At 32.6% G+C, this 15,688-nt stretch overlaps 2 protein-coding genes across 2 annotated transcripts; both read right to left on the reverse strand.

The window, feature by feature from the left end:
• Nucleotides 1–1,820: 1,820 nt before the first annotated feature.
• On the reverse strand, nt 1,821–10,310 carry LOC130614510 (probable myosin light chain kinase DDB_G0271550). Its single transcript, XM_057435939.1, has 2 exons — nt 8,901–10,310; nt 1,821–4,420 (listed from the first exon to the last, which is right to left on the reverse strand). Exons 1-2 carry the CDS (start codon nt 9,744–9,746, stop codon nt 3,311–3,313), a joined length of 1,956 nt encoding a protein of 651 aa, XP_057291922.1. The 5' UTR covers nt 9,747–10,310; the 3' UTR covers nt 1,821–3,310.
• Nucleotides 10,311–12,643: 2,333 nt separating this feature from the next.
• LOC130613516 (uncharacterized) lies at nt 12,644–15,326 on the reverse strand. The gene is made up of 9 exons (XM_057434849.1): nt 15,164–15,326; nt 14,882–15,056; nt 14,435–14,572; nt 14,216–14,365; nt 14,074–14,158; nt 13,652–13,906; nt 13,440–13,596; nt 12,995–13,129; nt 12,644–12,648 (listed from the first exon to the last, which is right to left on the reverse strand). Exons 1-9 carry the CDS (start codon nt 15,324–15,326, stop codon nt 12,644–12,646), a joined length of 1,263 nt encoding a protein of 420 aa, XP_057290832.1.
• Between the last annotated feature and the right edge of the window lie 362 nt (nt 15,327–15,688).

Here is a 15,688-nt window from a genome sequence, read left to right on the forward strand (position 1 = left end):
CGCCAAATTTACCCTTCGTAAACCTCAATTCACGTCAAATACAGTAGACGTTCGTTAATTAATAAACTTGCAAGGGACTAAATTATTTGTTCGAATTGACGAATCTTCAGATTATCGGAAATTCAGAAATGTTTTATGTTAATATAACTTCATTACAACTTTTTATAAAAATCTTTTAACGTTGTTTGCGCAAAATGCTGGGCAATTTTGCGACGAATCCTATTAGCATACGATTGACCTTCCCCGTCATGTGTGAAAATAATGCAAATTGCTTCATTATTTCTACCAGATCGAGAAGTTCGTTTCGGCTGGAGCACTCCACAGGTTCATCTTCACTTTTTTTTTATTTTCGCATAAGATTTTATTTATCGATACACAAAAGTTTGAATTAACGAGCATAATGCAGCCCTGGGACTAAAAAATTGTTCGAATTAGCGAAATGTTCGAATTATCGGAGTTCCAATAGAGCAGCTCAAAATATAAGACTTTAGTAAACCAAACTCAAGGGACTTGGCAATCCGTTCGAAATAATGGAAAGTTCGAATTAAGCGACATTCGAATTAACGAACGTTTACTGTAATTTAATTTTGACCAATCGCCGAAATAAATTGAGCCAATTTTGTTTGACCTGATGTTATGATATTGTTCATTCAAACCTTTACAGCCCGAAACATTGGCCCAAAGAGTAGAGTTCACCACTTTCGAGTGTTCAAAATTTGACAGAAGATGGACTTGTTATTATGGATTGGCGCCAAAATATAAACAATAACATTAAGCAAGTAAGTAAGTAACGGAAGTTTTAATGTCCTTGTGGATTCCCTCCTAATGGTTGGCTCTTCCTCCCCTCCGACTATGTTACATTACGGCAAGAGATACGTATAGCATTGCTTTAGCTTTCTTGCCTGCCACACAAGCCGGTTAGCGGTTAGTAGATGGCACCAATAAACTTTTCCCTATTTTCTTAATTATGCCAAACTTAATTAAAGACGTCGATACTAAAAATTATTCTTATCCCTGAATTCCTTATTAAAAGGTATAACAAATTACCCAACTTCGTAAATATTATCGTTCGTTAAGTGCCTCAATTCCGAGCTGAAAGTTACGATCAAGCCCTTCAGGTATAGCCGAGCTTCCTAAGAGTAGCATCGTTTTCAAAATAATTACTTTCTTTAAATCTAAATAAAATCCAACCAAAATATTATATTGCTCTAAAAACTTCATTTTTGTCATGATACTTTAATATTCTATCTGGATATCCTTATTTGAAGAGTACTACAACAACACTACATTTGAAGTGCGCCGGAGTGGGGACTCGAACCAAAGACCTTATGATTACAAGTCGAATGCGTTAACACTACACGACCTCCGCATTAGATACGGCAATAGATAAACCTGTGAAACTGTGATGGTAAGTAGCTGCAGGAATTGATATGTGAATCTTACCCAGTGCTTAACGGAGAAAAAAACTAAAGTTCACACGCATAAGGTTTTGTACAAAGTCATTGCAAAATATCCTTATTTAGATTCTTTTGTCTTTTTCATGCGTACCAAATATAGAGGTATAATTATTTAGCACTGTCCTCCATCTTTTCTAATTACATTTGCTTTAAAACCTTTATTTCGTCACGTCTGCATGGTAGTATCCATTTGGCAGTTTACACGATGGGTTGTCAGGAATAATCCTTACGAAAAACGAAAAAATACTGATACCTCTGTACAGTATTTGGACAGGATTCTGTACTAGAAAAAATTTGAAACATGGACAGTTATTGTTGTATATGGTATGTATTTCTGAAGAGATATATTACTCTGCTTTGAATCCAATATAAACATATTTACAACGGCTGGGTAACAAAATAAAAATCTCATTGGCTCTTTATACACCGGCCATAATTTGCGTTGTTTTTAAATATTGGCGTCATAACTTTGATTTTTTTTACGCCATGTTGTAAAAATTGATGTCAATGTAAAAAGAGTCAATAAGAAACAAATAATTATTAGCCATATCGACTTCGCAAGGGACTGAATAATTTGGTCGAAATTAAGAAAAGTTTCAGAGAAAATTTGGTAAAAAGCCACCATGTTCAAAATAGACAAGGTTGTAGATGGAAGGAGTGCATCATTTTGCTAAAAATATTACGACGATTCACTTGTTGTTGAAAATTTAAAAAAAAATTCGAAAAGCTCTTTTTTAATTTCATCAGAATTTCATCAGAATTTCAGAATACTTCGCTACAGAATTGTCTGCATACCCATAATTCTTAGCGCAAACCTGATTATATATGCATGTGTGAAACTTCACAATCTGCCATTATTAATTAAAATTTCTGAAATCAAAAATACAAAAAATGCTATATACATTACTATAAAAAAATGAATAATAGAAAATATGTATAATCTATACAACCGAATTGTAACAAAAAGCTAATATATAATATATGATATACAAAATATATACACGTGCTTTTATATAAACAAAAAATTGCCGGTAACCGATTAAATTACATGAAGTAAATAATTGTGTAAAAAAGATGGTCGTACAAGAAGTTTGAGACAGATAAAGAAAAAAACAAAACTGACTCTCAAAAAGTTAAAAAAGTTGCCTAAACTGTAAGGATACAAGTCTGTACATGTAAATGATACATTTGTTACAATTCTTGGAAGGTGATTGCAAAAAATAATATTCGCGGAATGGTTACGAATGTTCCCAGAAAACGTTATCTGTGAGAATACATGTAACAGCTTTATAACACGTAATAAATGGGTTTATTCCGCCAAGTCTATAAAGTAATATTTCGCAAGAATATAAAAAAGATTCTATTTGTAATTAATACTCTTCATGACACTTGAATAAATAAATCGAGAACTTTAAGATCAAAGAAGGCAGATATGCCCAACAAAGGCGCAAATACACGATCCGCTGGTCACGAATATGCGAAACAAGCTTATATATGCACGGGCATATTAAACATATATATAATAAACAAATAAATGTATCTTTTGAAACAAAACAACAAGAAACAAATAAAATAAAAAAACAAAAATAAATTTTCTGCTTCAGATGGCTTCCTAACAAAGCATTTTGTTTATTTGTTTAAGAAAGTGAACTTCGTATGTGTTAAAGGCTTCATTTGATGTTTTCCGTGTAAATCTATTTTATAAAGATCTGTTTAAAGAAAGAGACCTTACCCCTTAACGTTTAAGGAAGATTCTGATGCATCAAATTATGCGTAATCAGTCGAACAGAATTTTAAATATTTCTTGCCTTTTATCTACTATCTACTGAAACATAAATCGGATGCATTATGTTTCACAAGGATTTTGATAAAGCTTCAGAAGGCATTTTTTCGTTTAACTTCATCCATGTTTGACGGTCGCGCTGTTCACTGTACTTATGCTTCTTGACGTATGGAAGACACCCTAAATCAGTTCCAGCTGTTTTATTTTCATTATGATTAAGCCATTCCTCAACTCTACTCTTTTTGTTGACTGAGTTAGTTTGTGAGTTTGACCAAGCATTGATTCGTTGCGGCGGTTTTGGTGAAGTTGACCTTGACCGCACTGCAAACAACGCGTCAAGTTTATTATGATCTAAAGCTTGTACAGGCATATTGATATTTGGCATTGAATATTTTTTAAGTCCAGAGCAAGGGGTCACGTTCAGGGCTGGGGTACTTGATAATGAACGCTTAAATAGAGAAGGCAGTTGGACAATTTGTGAGTTTCTTGCATCATTTGGAGACACATTATCCTTGCATATATTTCTTTCTGTTGTAGATACTTGTATCCTTTGGTTATTGGTTGTCTCTTGGTAAGATAATGCATCTAGGGAAGGCGTTGCATTGTGGGAGCATACGTCTTCGCTTTGTCTCGTTTCGCAATAAGTCGAGTAAGAACTGTTTGTGTCCGCAAATAAATCCTCTTTTGATATACGCTTGTTATCCGTTGCCTTCCAAGGTATCACGAAAACCTTTTCAGGATTTAGATACGTATTGCTAAAATTATGCTCCGTACTAACCTTTGTACTATTTTCGTAAGCCTTATTACAAATGCCAGTTGTGTTGCAATTATTCGTATTGTCTGACGTCTCTTTATCAGTATTTGACGTACGACATTCCATCTTATCAGTATTTGACGTACGACATTCCATGGTTTGCTCGGAAACTTGTGGTTTTAATGACTGAACGTCCTCTATGGTTGGTAATTCATCGAATTCGACAACTTCTCGTTTCTTTCCATGAGAATGCATTGAACAAGAATTCACAGGGTTATTACCTTTGTGTGAGGTGTTCTTCACGCGACATGTCTTCTTCAGCCATGGGTGATTCAACGCTGACTCCGCGTCAAAGCGTTGTTCTTCCTTCTTTGTTAACGCGCATTGGATAAATTGCTTTGCTTTTAAAGAAATCGTTTGCCAAACCTAGAAAGAAAAAAAATATTATTTGTTAAATATTTTCATGGTTATATAAGTATAAAATATATAAGTATATATTTATATATAAATATAAGTATATTTTGTTTATCTACCGTTTAGTCATGTTTGGTTAGTGACTTACAAGCAAGTAAAATTCAAAGTGGGTGGCATTAGGCTCTAAATCAAAATAGATTTTTACTCTTTCCAAAAAAATCTTTTTCGGTTTTTCAAAGCATTACTGCTTTAACGTTTTAATACTAGTGTTTACACGTATATATTCCATGTCGAAATATAAAGTTGGGGAAAATTATTTAAAATTCTACACACAGTGAAATTTGCTAAATATTTCACAAAAATTAAACAATTTTTACTCAGGAATTCAACATGATATTTGTAAACAAACATATCACTCTCCTTCACATGTTTTTAAATCTCAAATATCTTCAAAAAAGGAAGGCAGCGCCGTGAAAAAACGGAAATTGTTTTCGAAGGGAAATTTTCCGGATAAGTTATGGAAAAGATGGCAACGCTGGAGAGCATAACTCGTGTAAATACTATATGACGTAAGCCCACACTCGAGCTTCTCCTGTACATAAAAAAGCACTGAGATCGAGGGTGATAAAATACTCCGGGGGTTTTTTATGCAAGAAATGTTATTTTTTTAAATGAGCATTTATTTGTCCGTAAATTTGCCAAAGTAAACAAACCACTGTTTATGTTTAAAACAGATGTTTGTCAACATTTAAAAATTCGTATACCGTAACTTTTAATAGCATGAATGAATTTTGGAAAATTTCCAAACAGCGGTTCTTCATTATGTAAAAAAAAAACTGGGGAGAGTCTAGTTCTGAAAGTTTCTTTCGTAAAACTTTTACATAGCAATTTTAAGTTGCAAAATATGGTGCTTACAAAACTAAGAAATTTTTAATAATAAAATCTTCCTCCTTTTCCCTTCTGTATCGCTTCTTATAGAGAAAGATTTTAATATTTGGTCTCAAAATTTCTCAAATTTTGGGTGGTCTAGTAATGTGTTTTTTTTTTCGAAATAAATTTCTTAATTACTTAAAAAAAGTTACAAAGGTCTAAAGATTGAAATTAAAATTACATTCAGTTTTCGGTAACTATATCAATGGACATCTTGACCTTCATGTCTTATATAAGCTTTCGCAAAAAAAAATTTCTTGCAATTCCACGTGCATAATTTCTAGAGGAAAAACCTTCTTGAATGGAAAGTGCAATCCAGGAACAGATTTGTTGGCTTTGACTTAAAACCAAGTTGACAAAATCTGTTTTACTTAAAAAAAATCTAAGAAACCTGAAATTTGAACCGAGCCGTAGAAACAACATCAACTTGATTAGAGCTTCCTGTTAAACAAGCATGTACTCACATACCGGCACCTAAAGTGCCTGAGAAAAAAAAGTAAATTCACTGGAAACAAAATGGCGGATGTACCGATACTCCTGAAAATGAATGGTATTTTTCGAAACAAACGCTGGCTAGTAAACATCTATGTTTGGCGCACCATATCTATTTCCTTTGTTGTGGCAAGATTTAGCAAGTCTTTTTCTGGAACACTACCGGCTTCAAAATCTGCAGGGAATACTAACAGATCCTTGACAGATCCTTTGTCAACAGGACAGAAGGACAAAAAGGCTGGTGCTTGCTGTCACCTTTTATTTTTGTAAAATAGATTAAAATCCCTCTGGGATTTAAAAAATGATTATTTGTTATATTTTTATTTACATTTATCAACAAAACAAATATTTTTTCTCTCTTCAAAACAAGAAAAGAAAGAGAGGTTTGACAGTTCAACTAACTGAAACTACATGACCTCCATTTTGTAAGCCCGTGTGGTCTGACCAAAAATTGTTTGACATACAACACTAAACGATAGACTGTTTGAGATTTTCCTAATAAAACTTATTAGCCAATTTAACATAGCCACAACGTGCAGACGTACAGCGACTAAAAGTTAACATCGTCGTCAAACTTATTTTAATCTTTTTTAAAAAAACAACAAAGAGCCCGGATGATTTTTGCTTCATTTTCATTCTTGATTAGATTGTTCAAAAGATGATTGGAAATTTGATGGCCTAAATAACTTACAGATTTCTTGCCTTATTATCGGTACAAAGCAGTCGGTAAACGTGACCAAACTTTCGTCCAGTGATCAATATGTACTACCTACCTAAATGTTTTACTGCCATTTGATAAAAAAAAATTTTATTGACTAAATTTTACCCGGTTTTTGCTCCTTTTTTTTTAGTGCATTAACGACCAGAATAAAAGGGTACAAATGTCGAATATTTTCAGTATATATTTTAAGGGGAATTTATCAGATTACGTTACTGGTATGATTGTTAAAAAATGGGTTTTTATCAATTTTTCGAGAAGATTTTGCGGCAAAAATTAACTATGTTGATAAATTTTGTGACTATGTTTTGTGCGTGTGACTTAGATTTGTGCAAATTAAAAGTTAGTGTCATTTGTTTTGTTGTGCCAATTTTCTTTTGCAACAAGTAGATCTTTCCACAGCCTGACAGCTATTTTCTGTTATAAGAGAGATGTGAAACCATCAGTTGCCAAATTTCGGTAAAACGTTGGCGTTAATTTTTTTAACTACAAATGTGTCTTTGTAAATGAACTTTCCTGATTTTTCAGCCCACGTTATTGCCCTTTTGAACAATAGGTTAAAGGATTTCAAATTTAAAGATGTGTAACATTTCAACAGCGAGTTAAACCTAAAAAATCTGTGTTTCATACTTTCCCATTTTGTGTCTATAATTTTTAAAGGAGCTTTATGACTCTTTCTTGACTTTTTCGTCCTCTCCAGTAACCTGTCCCTAATGCTTCTTTAAGCTTATGATGCAGTGACGATGACCAGGACATCATCATTGGAAATGTTACGGTCCGTTAGTTTTCATTGTCTTCTTAACATGAATAATGTAATGTTTTTTTAAGACACACGAATTAGGATATATGAATTACAGATCATGTTTTAAAATCTGCCGTTTTATAAGGATAATTTATGAAAGAAGAAGCGTAAGCAAAAGCATGACGGCTAGTTTAAGACACGTGGCTTAATACCCAAAAACATTACTAAAAATAGAAACAGAATGTGCTTTTATGGTGTTACAATTATTATGTCTAAAATATTTTTGAAATTTTTCTTAAAGACTTTAATTAGCAAAACTTGAGAATATCTCGAGAAGTTTTACAATATTCAGTGTCCCTATTAACACAGATGTGAATACATTGTGACACATAAGCCACGATGAATGATGTCTATGAAGTAAGACACACAGTTTACGTTGCGGAAGGTGTTGGCTTAATATTAAGTTACTGTATTTGTTGAACAAAAATGGATTGAGGTACATACACTGGGATGCATAAACAACAGACATAGTTATTAAATCATGGCAGTGGTTTGTATGCTTTGGTTACTACTATGCATGCATTATCAAAAAGAGGCGGCAAAAACGTTGTCGTGAAAATCTTAAGGTGGTGAAAACACTAATCGCTTGCACACATTTTTCCGACTAGTTTCAGAAAAAAGTAAGAGAAAAATACTTTTTCATCGAAACAAGCATGTTTTGAGATAAAATAGGCAATATTTAAGCTATTCCTACAACAATTGTGTTGTTTTTATTTATTGGGTGCGAATCCACTGACGTTAGGCGGCAAAACGGACACTGAGCTTAATTTTAGTCACATTTCACAGACTGTTTGTACCTTAATCCGAAATTGATACTAGAAAAATTTCTCCTTCAAAGCTTTCTTTTCCCACTATTAATTTTATAGGTGTGTACTGCCACAACGTTGCTTTGCTAGGAAAATATTTTTCGGAGAAAAGTAATGAAACTTCCCCGAATAAAATTACCCTTGAATTAGAAAAGTTGGAAGACTCAATTAGAGTTGTCACGAATTAGGACTCAAAGCACCAAGATTGAAGGCACATAAATTATCAGCCACAACACAGAAGACAATAACAACCGAAAATAAACATCTAAGAATATTAGTCGTGGATATAAGACCCTACTTATAACATAAATCTTTTGGAATTTCTTTCTACTGCTTCTGAATGCATTTATACAAAGAAGGGGAGAATCAAATTGCTAAAAATAGCTATTCATTTTTCTTCCATTTATTTAATGTCTGGTTTTTCGTCTGTTTTCTTTATCCATGCAATAGCGTGGAGCTAGTCGTGACACGAAATTTGAGAGGAGCTGCACTTTCACGGGAAACAAAAACGAAAAGACGAATCTGAAAATCGAAATTAAAACGATTTTGGCAGCTCTTCCAAGTATGTCTGAGAAAAAATAAAATGTTTTTTTGCGTTGGGCCGTCGACTCAACTTATCGATAAAAAATCAATGGTTTATCAAAACTGTGGCAGCATATAAAAAGTAATATACAGAACAAAATAACAAACATAGATGTGTTAAGAGGTAAAATAAAATGCAATATAAAAAAATAAAGAATTTACCTCCCGTTTAAAGGATGGTTGGCTTTTCGATATTTCTTCGTAAAAAGAAACAACATCCCGTCCGTAGAATGGGATTGTTCCGCTTAACATGTGATATACAATCACACCGATAGCCCAGATGTCTACTTTGTTTGAATAAGCTTTACCTAGTATAATTTCAGGACTGAGATATTCTAAAGTCCCGCAATAAGTTTCAAGTAAAGAATTCGGATCCCGACAACTTGCAAAACCAAAATCTGTTATAATAATTCTCGAATCTTCACCGGGAGTATAAAATAGGACATTCTCGGGTTTCAAATCACGATGGGTTATGCCATGACGGTGGAGAAAGGATACAGCCTGAAGTAGCATCTTCGTTATTCTTATCGACTCAGTCTCCTTAATGTGTCCGCTTACTTGAATCCGTTCAAATAAATCCCCACCGGTCGCTAGTTCCATAATAATATAAGCTGAGAAATTACATGTTATAATTTCTTTTAACTTCACAAGATTAGGATGCGAGATTTTAGAAGCTTCCTGAATCTTCTGGAGAGCTTCAGACTCAGATTGAAAAACTCTTTGAGTTTTCAAACAGCTTAGTTCAATAACCTTTATTGCATACGGATACTTGGTAACTTTGTCAACAACAAAAAAGACGTCGCTAAAAGTCCCGACACCTATTAAGCTTTTAATGTCGTACTTAGATGTTAACTTCGGATCTCTAATTATTTTGCTCTGTCGCGTACTCAACGTCCTTTCTTGCATTTTTTTCTTTATAACTTTCTTCCCATTATTTTCTGGCATGTATTCAAAATAGCCATTATAACCTCTCCCCTGGTAACTGCCTTTGCTTATTGGACAGCCCATAATAAATGATGTAGTTCACCGCGCGATTCAATGTTTATATCAACTCTCACTCGTCTTGTGTTCCAACTTGTTTGAAATCGTGTGTTATGATTTGTTAGAATATTGTTTAGCTTTCGACTTTTGTAAATAAAACACTAGAAAAACAATGTAAAATATTTGTTTAACAAATCAGTTAGTTTCCAGTCTTTTCTAACCCTTCACCAAGCCTCTTGTTACAGCTTACATTTGTAATTCGACACCATGAATATACTTCAAGCAAAAAAATTAAAATGATTGATTTGTAAAGATGTAAATACGTGACGCCTTTTTTAAATCATAAAGCCGATAAAGAAGTGGTACTTTGACGTCGATTACCAATTGCTCTTGACGTCACAAGTACACCAACACTGCCATCTACCTATTTCTAAACGATACCTAACGTGTTGCTTTCCCAAATTTATAACTTAACTTTAAACTTTATTTAACTGCTTTAAAACGCCCTTAAACAGAAGCCCTGAGCACTTTAATTAACGCCTTTTCTTTACGTTGTGTTTATTGGCGCTATGGCGTTTACCAGTAGAAAGGTTTTCATAAACAAACCATCAACGCTCGTCTATTTACAATCTGCAGGTAGAGGTTGCACTAAATACTGGCACCAAAAAAAACTATCCCAAAAGTAGAGCTGCCAGCGTCTTCGTCAAATCAGGGCTGTCAAAAAATCATGATAAGATGATATTATAGCACTCCTATAACATTTGATGAAGTAAAAATAATCTTAAATTTGATAATAGTATTGACAATGTTCCTCTTCTCATGCAATATTATTCCTTTGGTTGTGATACAGCGATGTTCATCTTCTTATACCACGTTGGTCATCCGGCAAAATAATGCTCCGATATCTTGTCCTAATATTCTACTTGTGATGCAATGTTCGCCATTAGTTTGGAATGTTGGACACTTCAAAAACACTGATGAAGACAAGTCTTAAGCTTGTATGGTCAAATAAAAAAATAAAGATGACATGAGATATAGAAATTACACTTCAACTGACTTTATATTTTTATTTTTGTTTTCGTTCATTCTTTTTGAAATTTGTTATTGTTTCATTGAAGGTTTACAAAGCTATCAGTCAGAAAAAATTCTATGTTTTGTTGTGATGTTGGATTGGCAAAAATATGTCTTAAATTTAGCCTTTCCTGTTGGTTTCCGTTATTTTCATTATTATGGTTGTGTTTTTAGTTCTTTCGTCTAACTAAAGTAGTCAGTTTTAATAAAGAGAGAGAGAGAGATGTGCATATTTTACACAGCTAGCTTCACAAATATAGAGGGGTATAATTTGTCTATTATTTCCAGGAGGGGCCATGGCTTCGATGAGGAGTCCTAAAGTATTTAATACTTATTTCAAGCAACGCAGACCCAATTTGAGTCCACAGACAACTCCCTGCTACATCCAACGGCCCACAAAGTGCGCCATCTCCCCAATTTCCCTCACATAGTTTGAGTTAAGCCAGAGATATGGTAACATTCACTCGCCCATATTGAATCGCCACCAAGGTAATAATATAAGAAAATACTCTGTAAGAGTCTTTTACGACCTGAATTTGAGAAAATTTGTAACCTAAAAAAATTATTTTATATTGTAGGAATGCCATTTTTTTATAATTTCTATAACAAGTATATTATCTATATATATATATATATATATAACCGTAATGCAAGACTTACTTAGTGCTAAAATTGCACGAAAGGTATTTACAGGCTTGTTAATAAAAGATGACGTCATTATAAAGTCGAGGACGTCATCCAACTTTTGTGCAAACGTTATCTTTAATGGCTATGTGCGCGCATAATGCCATGTCTATTACTCTTCCCGTTAAGAAGAGTTACACTTCCCCTCCTCTTCCCTCTCCCGTTACCGTCTCTCCACTCCTTCTGCTGGACTTTAGTTAAAAGACTCAGTCTCAATAAGGTTAATTTATATTTTACATAGGGACTTTAGGAATTTTTCAGAGAATTGGAAGTTCAAATATTTAAATGTAGCTAGGTACTACCTTTTGATTAATACTATCTTAACTAGTTTTAGAGAATAACTTGTAATGAAAGTTAAAAAGACTTCAAGTTATAAAGAGTTCTGTGATTGTTAAACAAGACACGAGATTTTGATTGTTCAAGAACTTAACAAATACATTCTAGGTTTGCCTTCTAAACTGGAAACATTGCTAAAGCTGCTTAGATAGTTTCTCACTTTGTCATTTATCAGAACCACTTTAAGAACAGTTTAAGTCTTTGAAATGCAAAAGACAAAAAAATGATAATAATTGATGTCAAGCATACATTCCTAAAGTTTCAAACAACCAAATAAAACACACGTGTACAAACTATGAGAACCTGCGAAAAAATTTCTTGGAAAAAGATATCCGCCTTTATATGTACTTCTCCTTCGCAGCAAAATTCTTTTTCTCATTTTTTTCTCAAACACAAGGGTACTTAGTAATTCCTAGGCTGTTTTTTGTTTGTTTAGCCAACATGAATGTTGTGTTAAGCTAATTAGATCAACAAGCCCTTTCGTTGCTAATAACGCGCAAACATATTTCATTCAACTAGCGATCTAACTTTGTTTATCGTTGTGGGAGGTCACAAACGGGTCTATAGAAAAATTGACCTACTAAAAAATCAGGGAATATTTTTGTGTAACTCTGTTTACATTTCCTTGGGAGGAAAGAATTTAACCACCTCAAATAACTTTAAAAGGCTATGTTTAGTAAATATGGCAGAAGTATAGTATAATTGATTGATTGAATTGATTGATGGGGTAAAAATTTCTTTTCTTGCTATGACGTCATTGTCTGCTGACCATTATAGGTAGATAGATAGATAGATAGATAGCTTATTTCTACTTTAACTACATTAACTAGAATCTAGTCTAAAACAAAAAAAAAATAATCGTGAATAACATCAATATACTAAATAAAACGCTGACTAATCAAAATCAACTATATAAATCGCGTGTCGTTTTCTATAGTTTCGTGTAAGTGTAGAGAAAGTTCGGGCAACTCGAAGAAGACTTCATGTGAGTCTTGTCACCGAGAACCGATGTAGAAAACTGGTTAATTCTCTAAATTAAAGCTTTCGATTTAGTAGAATAATAAGATATTTTTTCTTATCATGTTTTTCAAGATAATTTTAAAAATATGAATCAATTTCTTGTAAGGTTTTGATATTTGCTTTAACTTTATTCTTAAAAACGTTTAAAGAATATATTTCTGTACCTTCTAAAATTAAAGGTGTAATTTTGTTCCATATGTGTGGTGCACGACAGCTGATGCAAAATTCTTCATACTTTGTTTTTATTATTGGTTCTTTGAGTTGTTTTGATCTTGTATTGTATTTTCCTGATAACTTTTCTGTATACAAGTTATGAAAAATACAAGCCTATTTTACATTTAAACATAAAACAAAGGTTTTGATAAATATTAATTTCCATTAGGGCTTGGATTTTTAATCCTTCAAGCAGTGGCTTAGAAGGTGTTAGACAATCTTCAAAAGTAATAACTCGGATTGCTTGTTTTTGTTTCCTGTAAAGTCTTAATAGCTTAGTTTTATTGTTACCTGCCCAAGCTATATTACCATATGATAAGTGACTATGGACGAAGGAAAAGAATAATTGTTTAAGCAGATACTTTGGCAATAAGTTTCTTGATTTATATAGGATACCTATGCTCCTGGAAATTTTGCTACATATTGTATCAATATGATATTTCCATGTTAAATTTTCATCAATATATATCCCTAAAAATTTTGTAACTTTGTCTCTCTTAATCTCTGTATTATCAATTTGAAGTTTTGAAAGGGTAGAAGGAATATTTTTCTTCTGATATTGTGAATGAAAGATTGAGTATTTACTTTTAGAATGATAACTTATTTGCCTTAAACCATAATGAAATTTTTCGGAGTTCAAGATTCATTTCTACAAAAAGATCTTGAACGTTTTTACCTGATTTAAATAAGTTTGTATGGTCTGCAAACATGACGTTAAAAAGTTTTGATGAGGCTTTATAGAGATCGTTGATACATATTATAAACAACAGTGGTCTAAGAATTGAACCCTGTGGTACTCCACAAATTATATTCAAAGCTTCTGAAAGTTTGTCATTATCATAAGAAACATGCTGCTTTCTATTCTAGGTAATTTTTTAACAGTTTGTGAGTTTTGTTTGTGACACCGTAATATTCTAATTTTGTAATAAGATCTCATGATTTACTGTATCGAATAAGTTCTATTACATATAATGCGCTTTAAAATTTTTAAAAAAATTGGAAGAACAAATATAGGTCGGTAATTTCCTACTCCAGTTGAATCACCTGCTTTAAAAATGGGTATAACTTTGGCTGTTTTGAGATCGTCAGGAAAAATACTCTTATTTATACATTTACTGAAAATAAAAAAAGTGAATCTTTGATTTCTTTGTAGATCTCTATCATTAAGTTACACCAGAGGCTGTCTGTTCCAGTTGCTTTGTTTTTTTGGAGTAGACTTAAACGCCGTTTCAAATTCTTCAAATGTTAAGTCACTATCACCAATTTTATTTTCAGTTCTTGTTAGATAATCTTCAATAGAATTAGAAACATCTGGAATCTTACTACAATCAGGGGTAAAAAATGTGACCAAACCATCAAAAATAGTGAAAATATTAACTGTAGCACCCTACCCCCCACTATCAATGTTTTGTTTTGTGTCATGCACTGAATTTCGTTGAAACTTTGATATAGGCAGGCAGGGAGACAGTTTCTGCGTAATGAGCTTATATTTTTGTTGTTTGGCCACATATTTATGTCCCTGATTGTAGCTAATTTAGGTCAAATATTAGTAAACAATGTATTGAATTCTTTAGCCATCTTAGATTGACTATCTTCTGGTCCGTTTTCTGTATGTAATAGTTTAGGAAACGTGTTTTCCTTTAATTTTAGTTTTTCCAATTATTTCTTTCATTACTTCCCAAGTTTTCTTAGAATTGTTGTTATGTTTTTTTATTTGTGTTGAATAAAAATTCCTTTTTGCTTTTCTTTTTTAATTTTTTTAATCTTTATATTCCTGTTCTGCTACGTGAGTTTTGGTTTTTAAAAACTTTATAAAAAGCCGTTGTTTCTTTTTAGACGATTTTCTTTTTCCTTTACTTATCCAAGGTGTCTGTAGTGTTTTTATTTTAGCTGATTTTGTTTGAATCGGAAATCTTTTGTCATAGAATTTTAAAATAGAGTTGCAGGAACATTTATACAGTAAGTTTACATCTTCTATATCTTTAATAAAAGACCAGTCATTCAAAGAAAGCTCTTGTTTAAAAATTTTTTTTGTTCAGTTGTAAAATTTCTTTTTCTAGTTTCAATTTTTTTGATACGATACTTTTTATTATTCCAAAACCTCAGATTATTCTTTCAACTCTTGTCCTCTAAATTAATCACTTTTTCTTCGAATTTCTGAGCTCTTACTGCTGCATAGTTATTTTCATTGTTTTTCACTTTCTTCATAGCCTTCTTTATCTCCACAACTTTTTCGTCAAAAGTTTGACTATAGATTGGGTTGATTATCAATTTTTGTTTCATAAACGATTCCCATGTTATAGCCCTTCATGGCATTACCTTTTGATACGATACAGATAATTAGTAATAGAATTCTTCCTAGGATGACATGTGGCGGCATGATGTTAATTGCTATTGATTTTAAATATTTTTTTCTACTTAAATCTCTGCTGGAGCAGCATTTTCGGTGTTATAATAAAAAAGGGAGTTGGTGGTGGCACTCACCCAGTGCAAATAAGTTTAAGAATATTTGTTGGCTTATAAAAGCAAAAAACTCCACACTCATCTCTCTCACTTGAGTATTTTTGTTTAAAACGTAATCAAAGTCATTCTTTCCGAACAAGTAGTCGATGTTTTCTTTTGTCAGAGTGTGTCAAATACATCGC

The sequence above is a fragment of the Hydractinia symbiolongicarpus genome, chromosome 11, assembly GCF_029227915.1.
Source record: "Hydractinia symbiolongicarpus strain clone_291-10 chromosome 11, HSymV2.1, whole genome shotgun sequence".
In the NCBI taxonomy this organism is placed as follows: domain Eukaryota; kingdom Metazoa; phylum Cnidaria; class Hydrozoa; order Anthoathecata; family Hydractiniidae; genus Hydractinia; species Hydractinia symbiolongicarpus.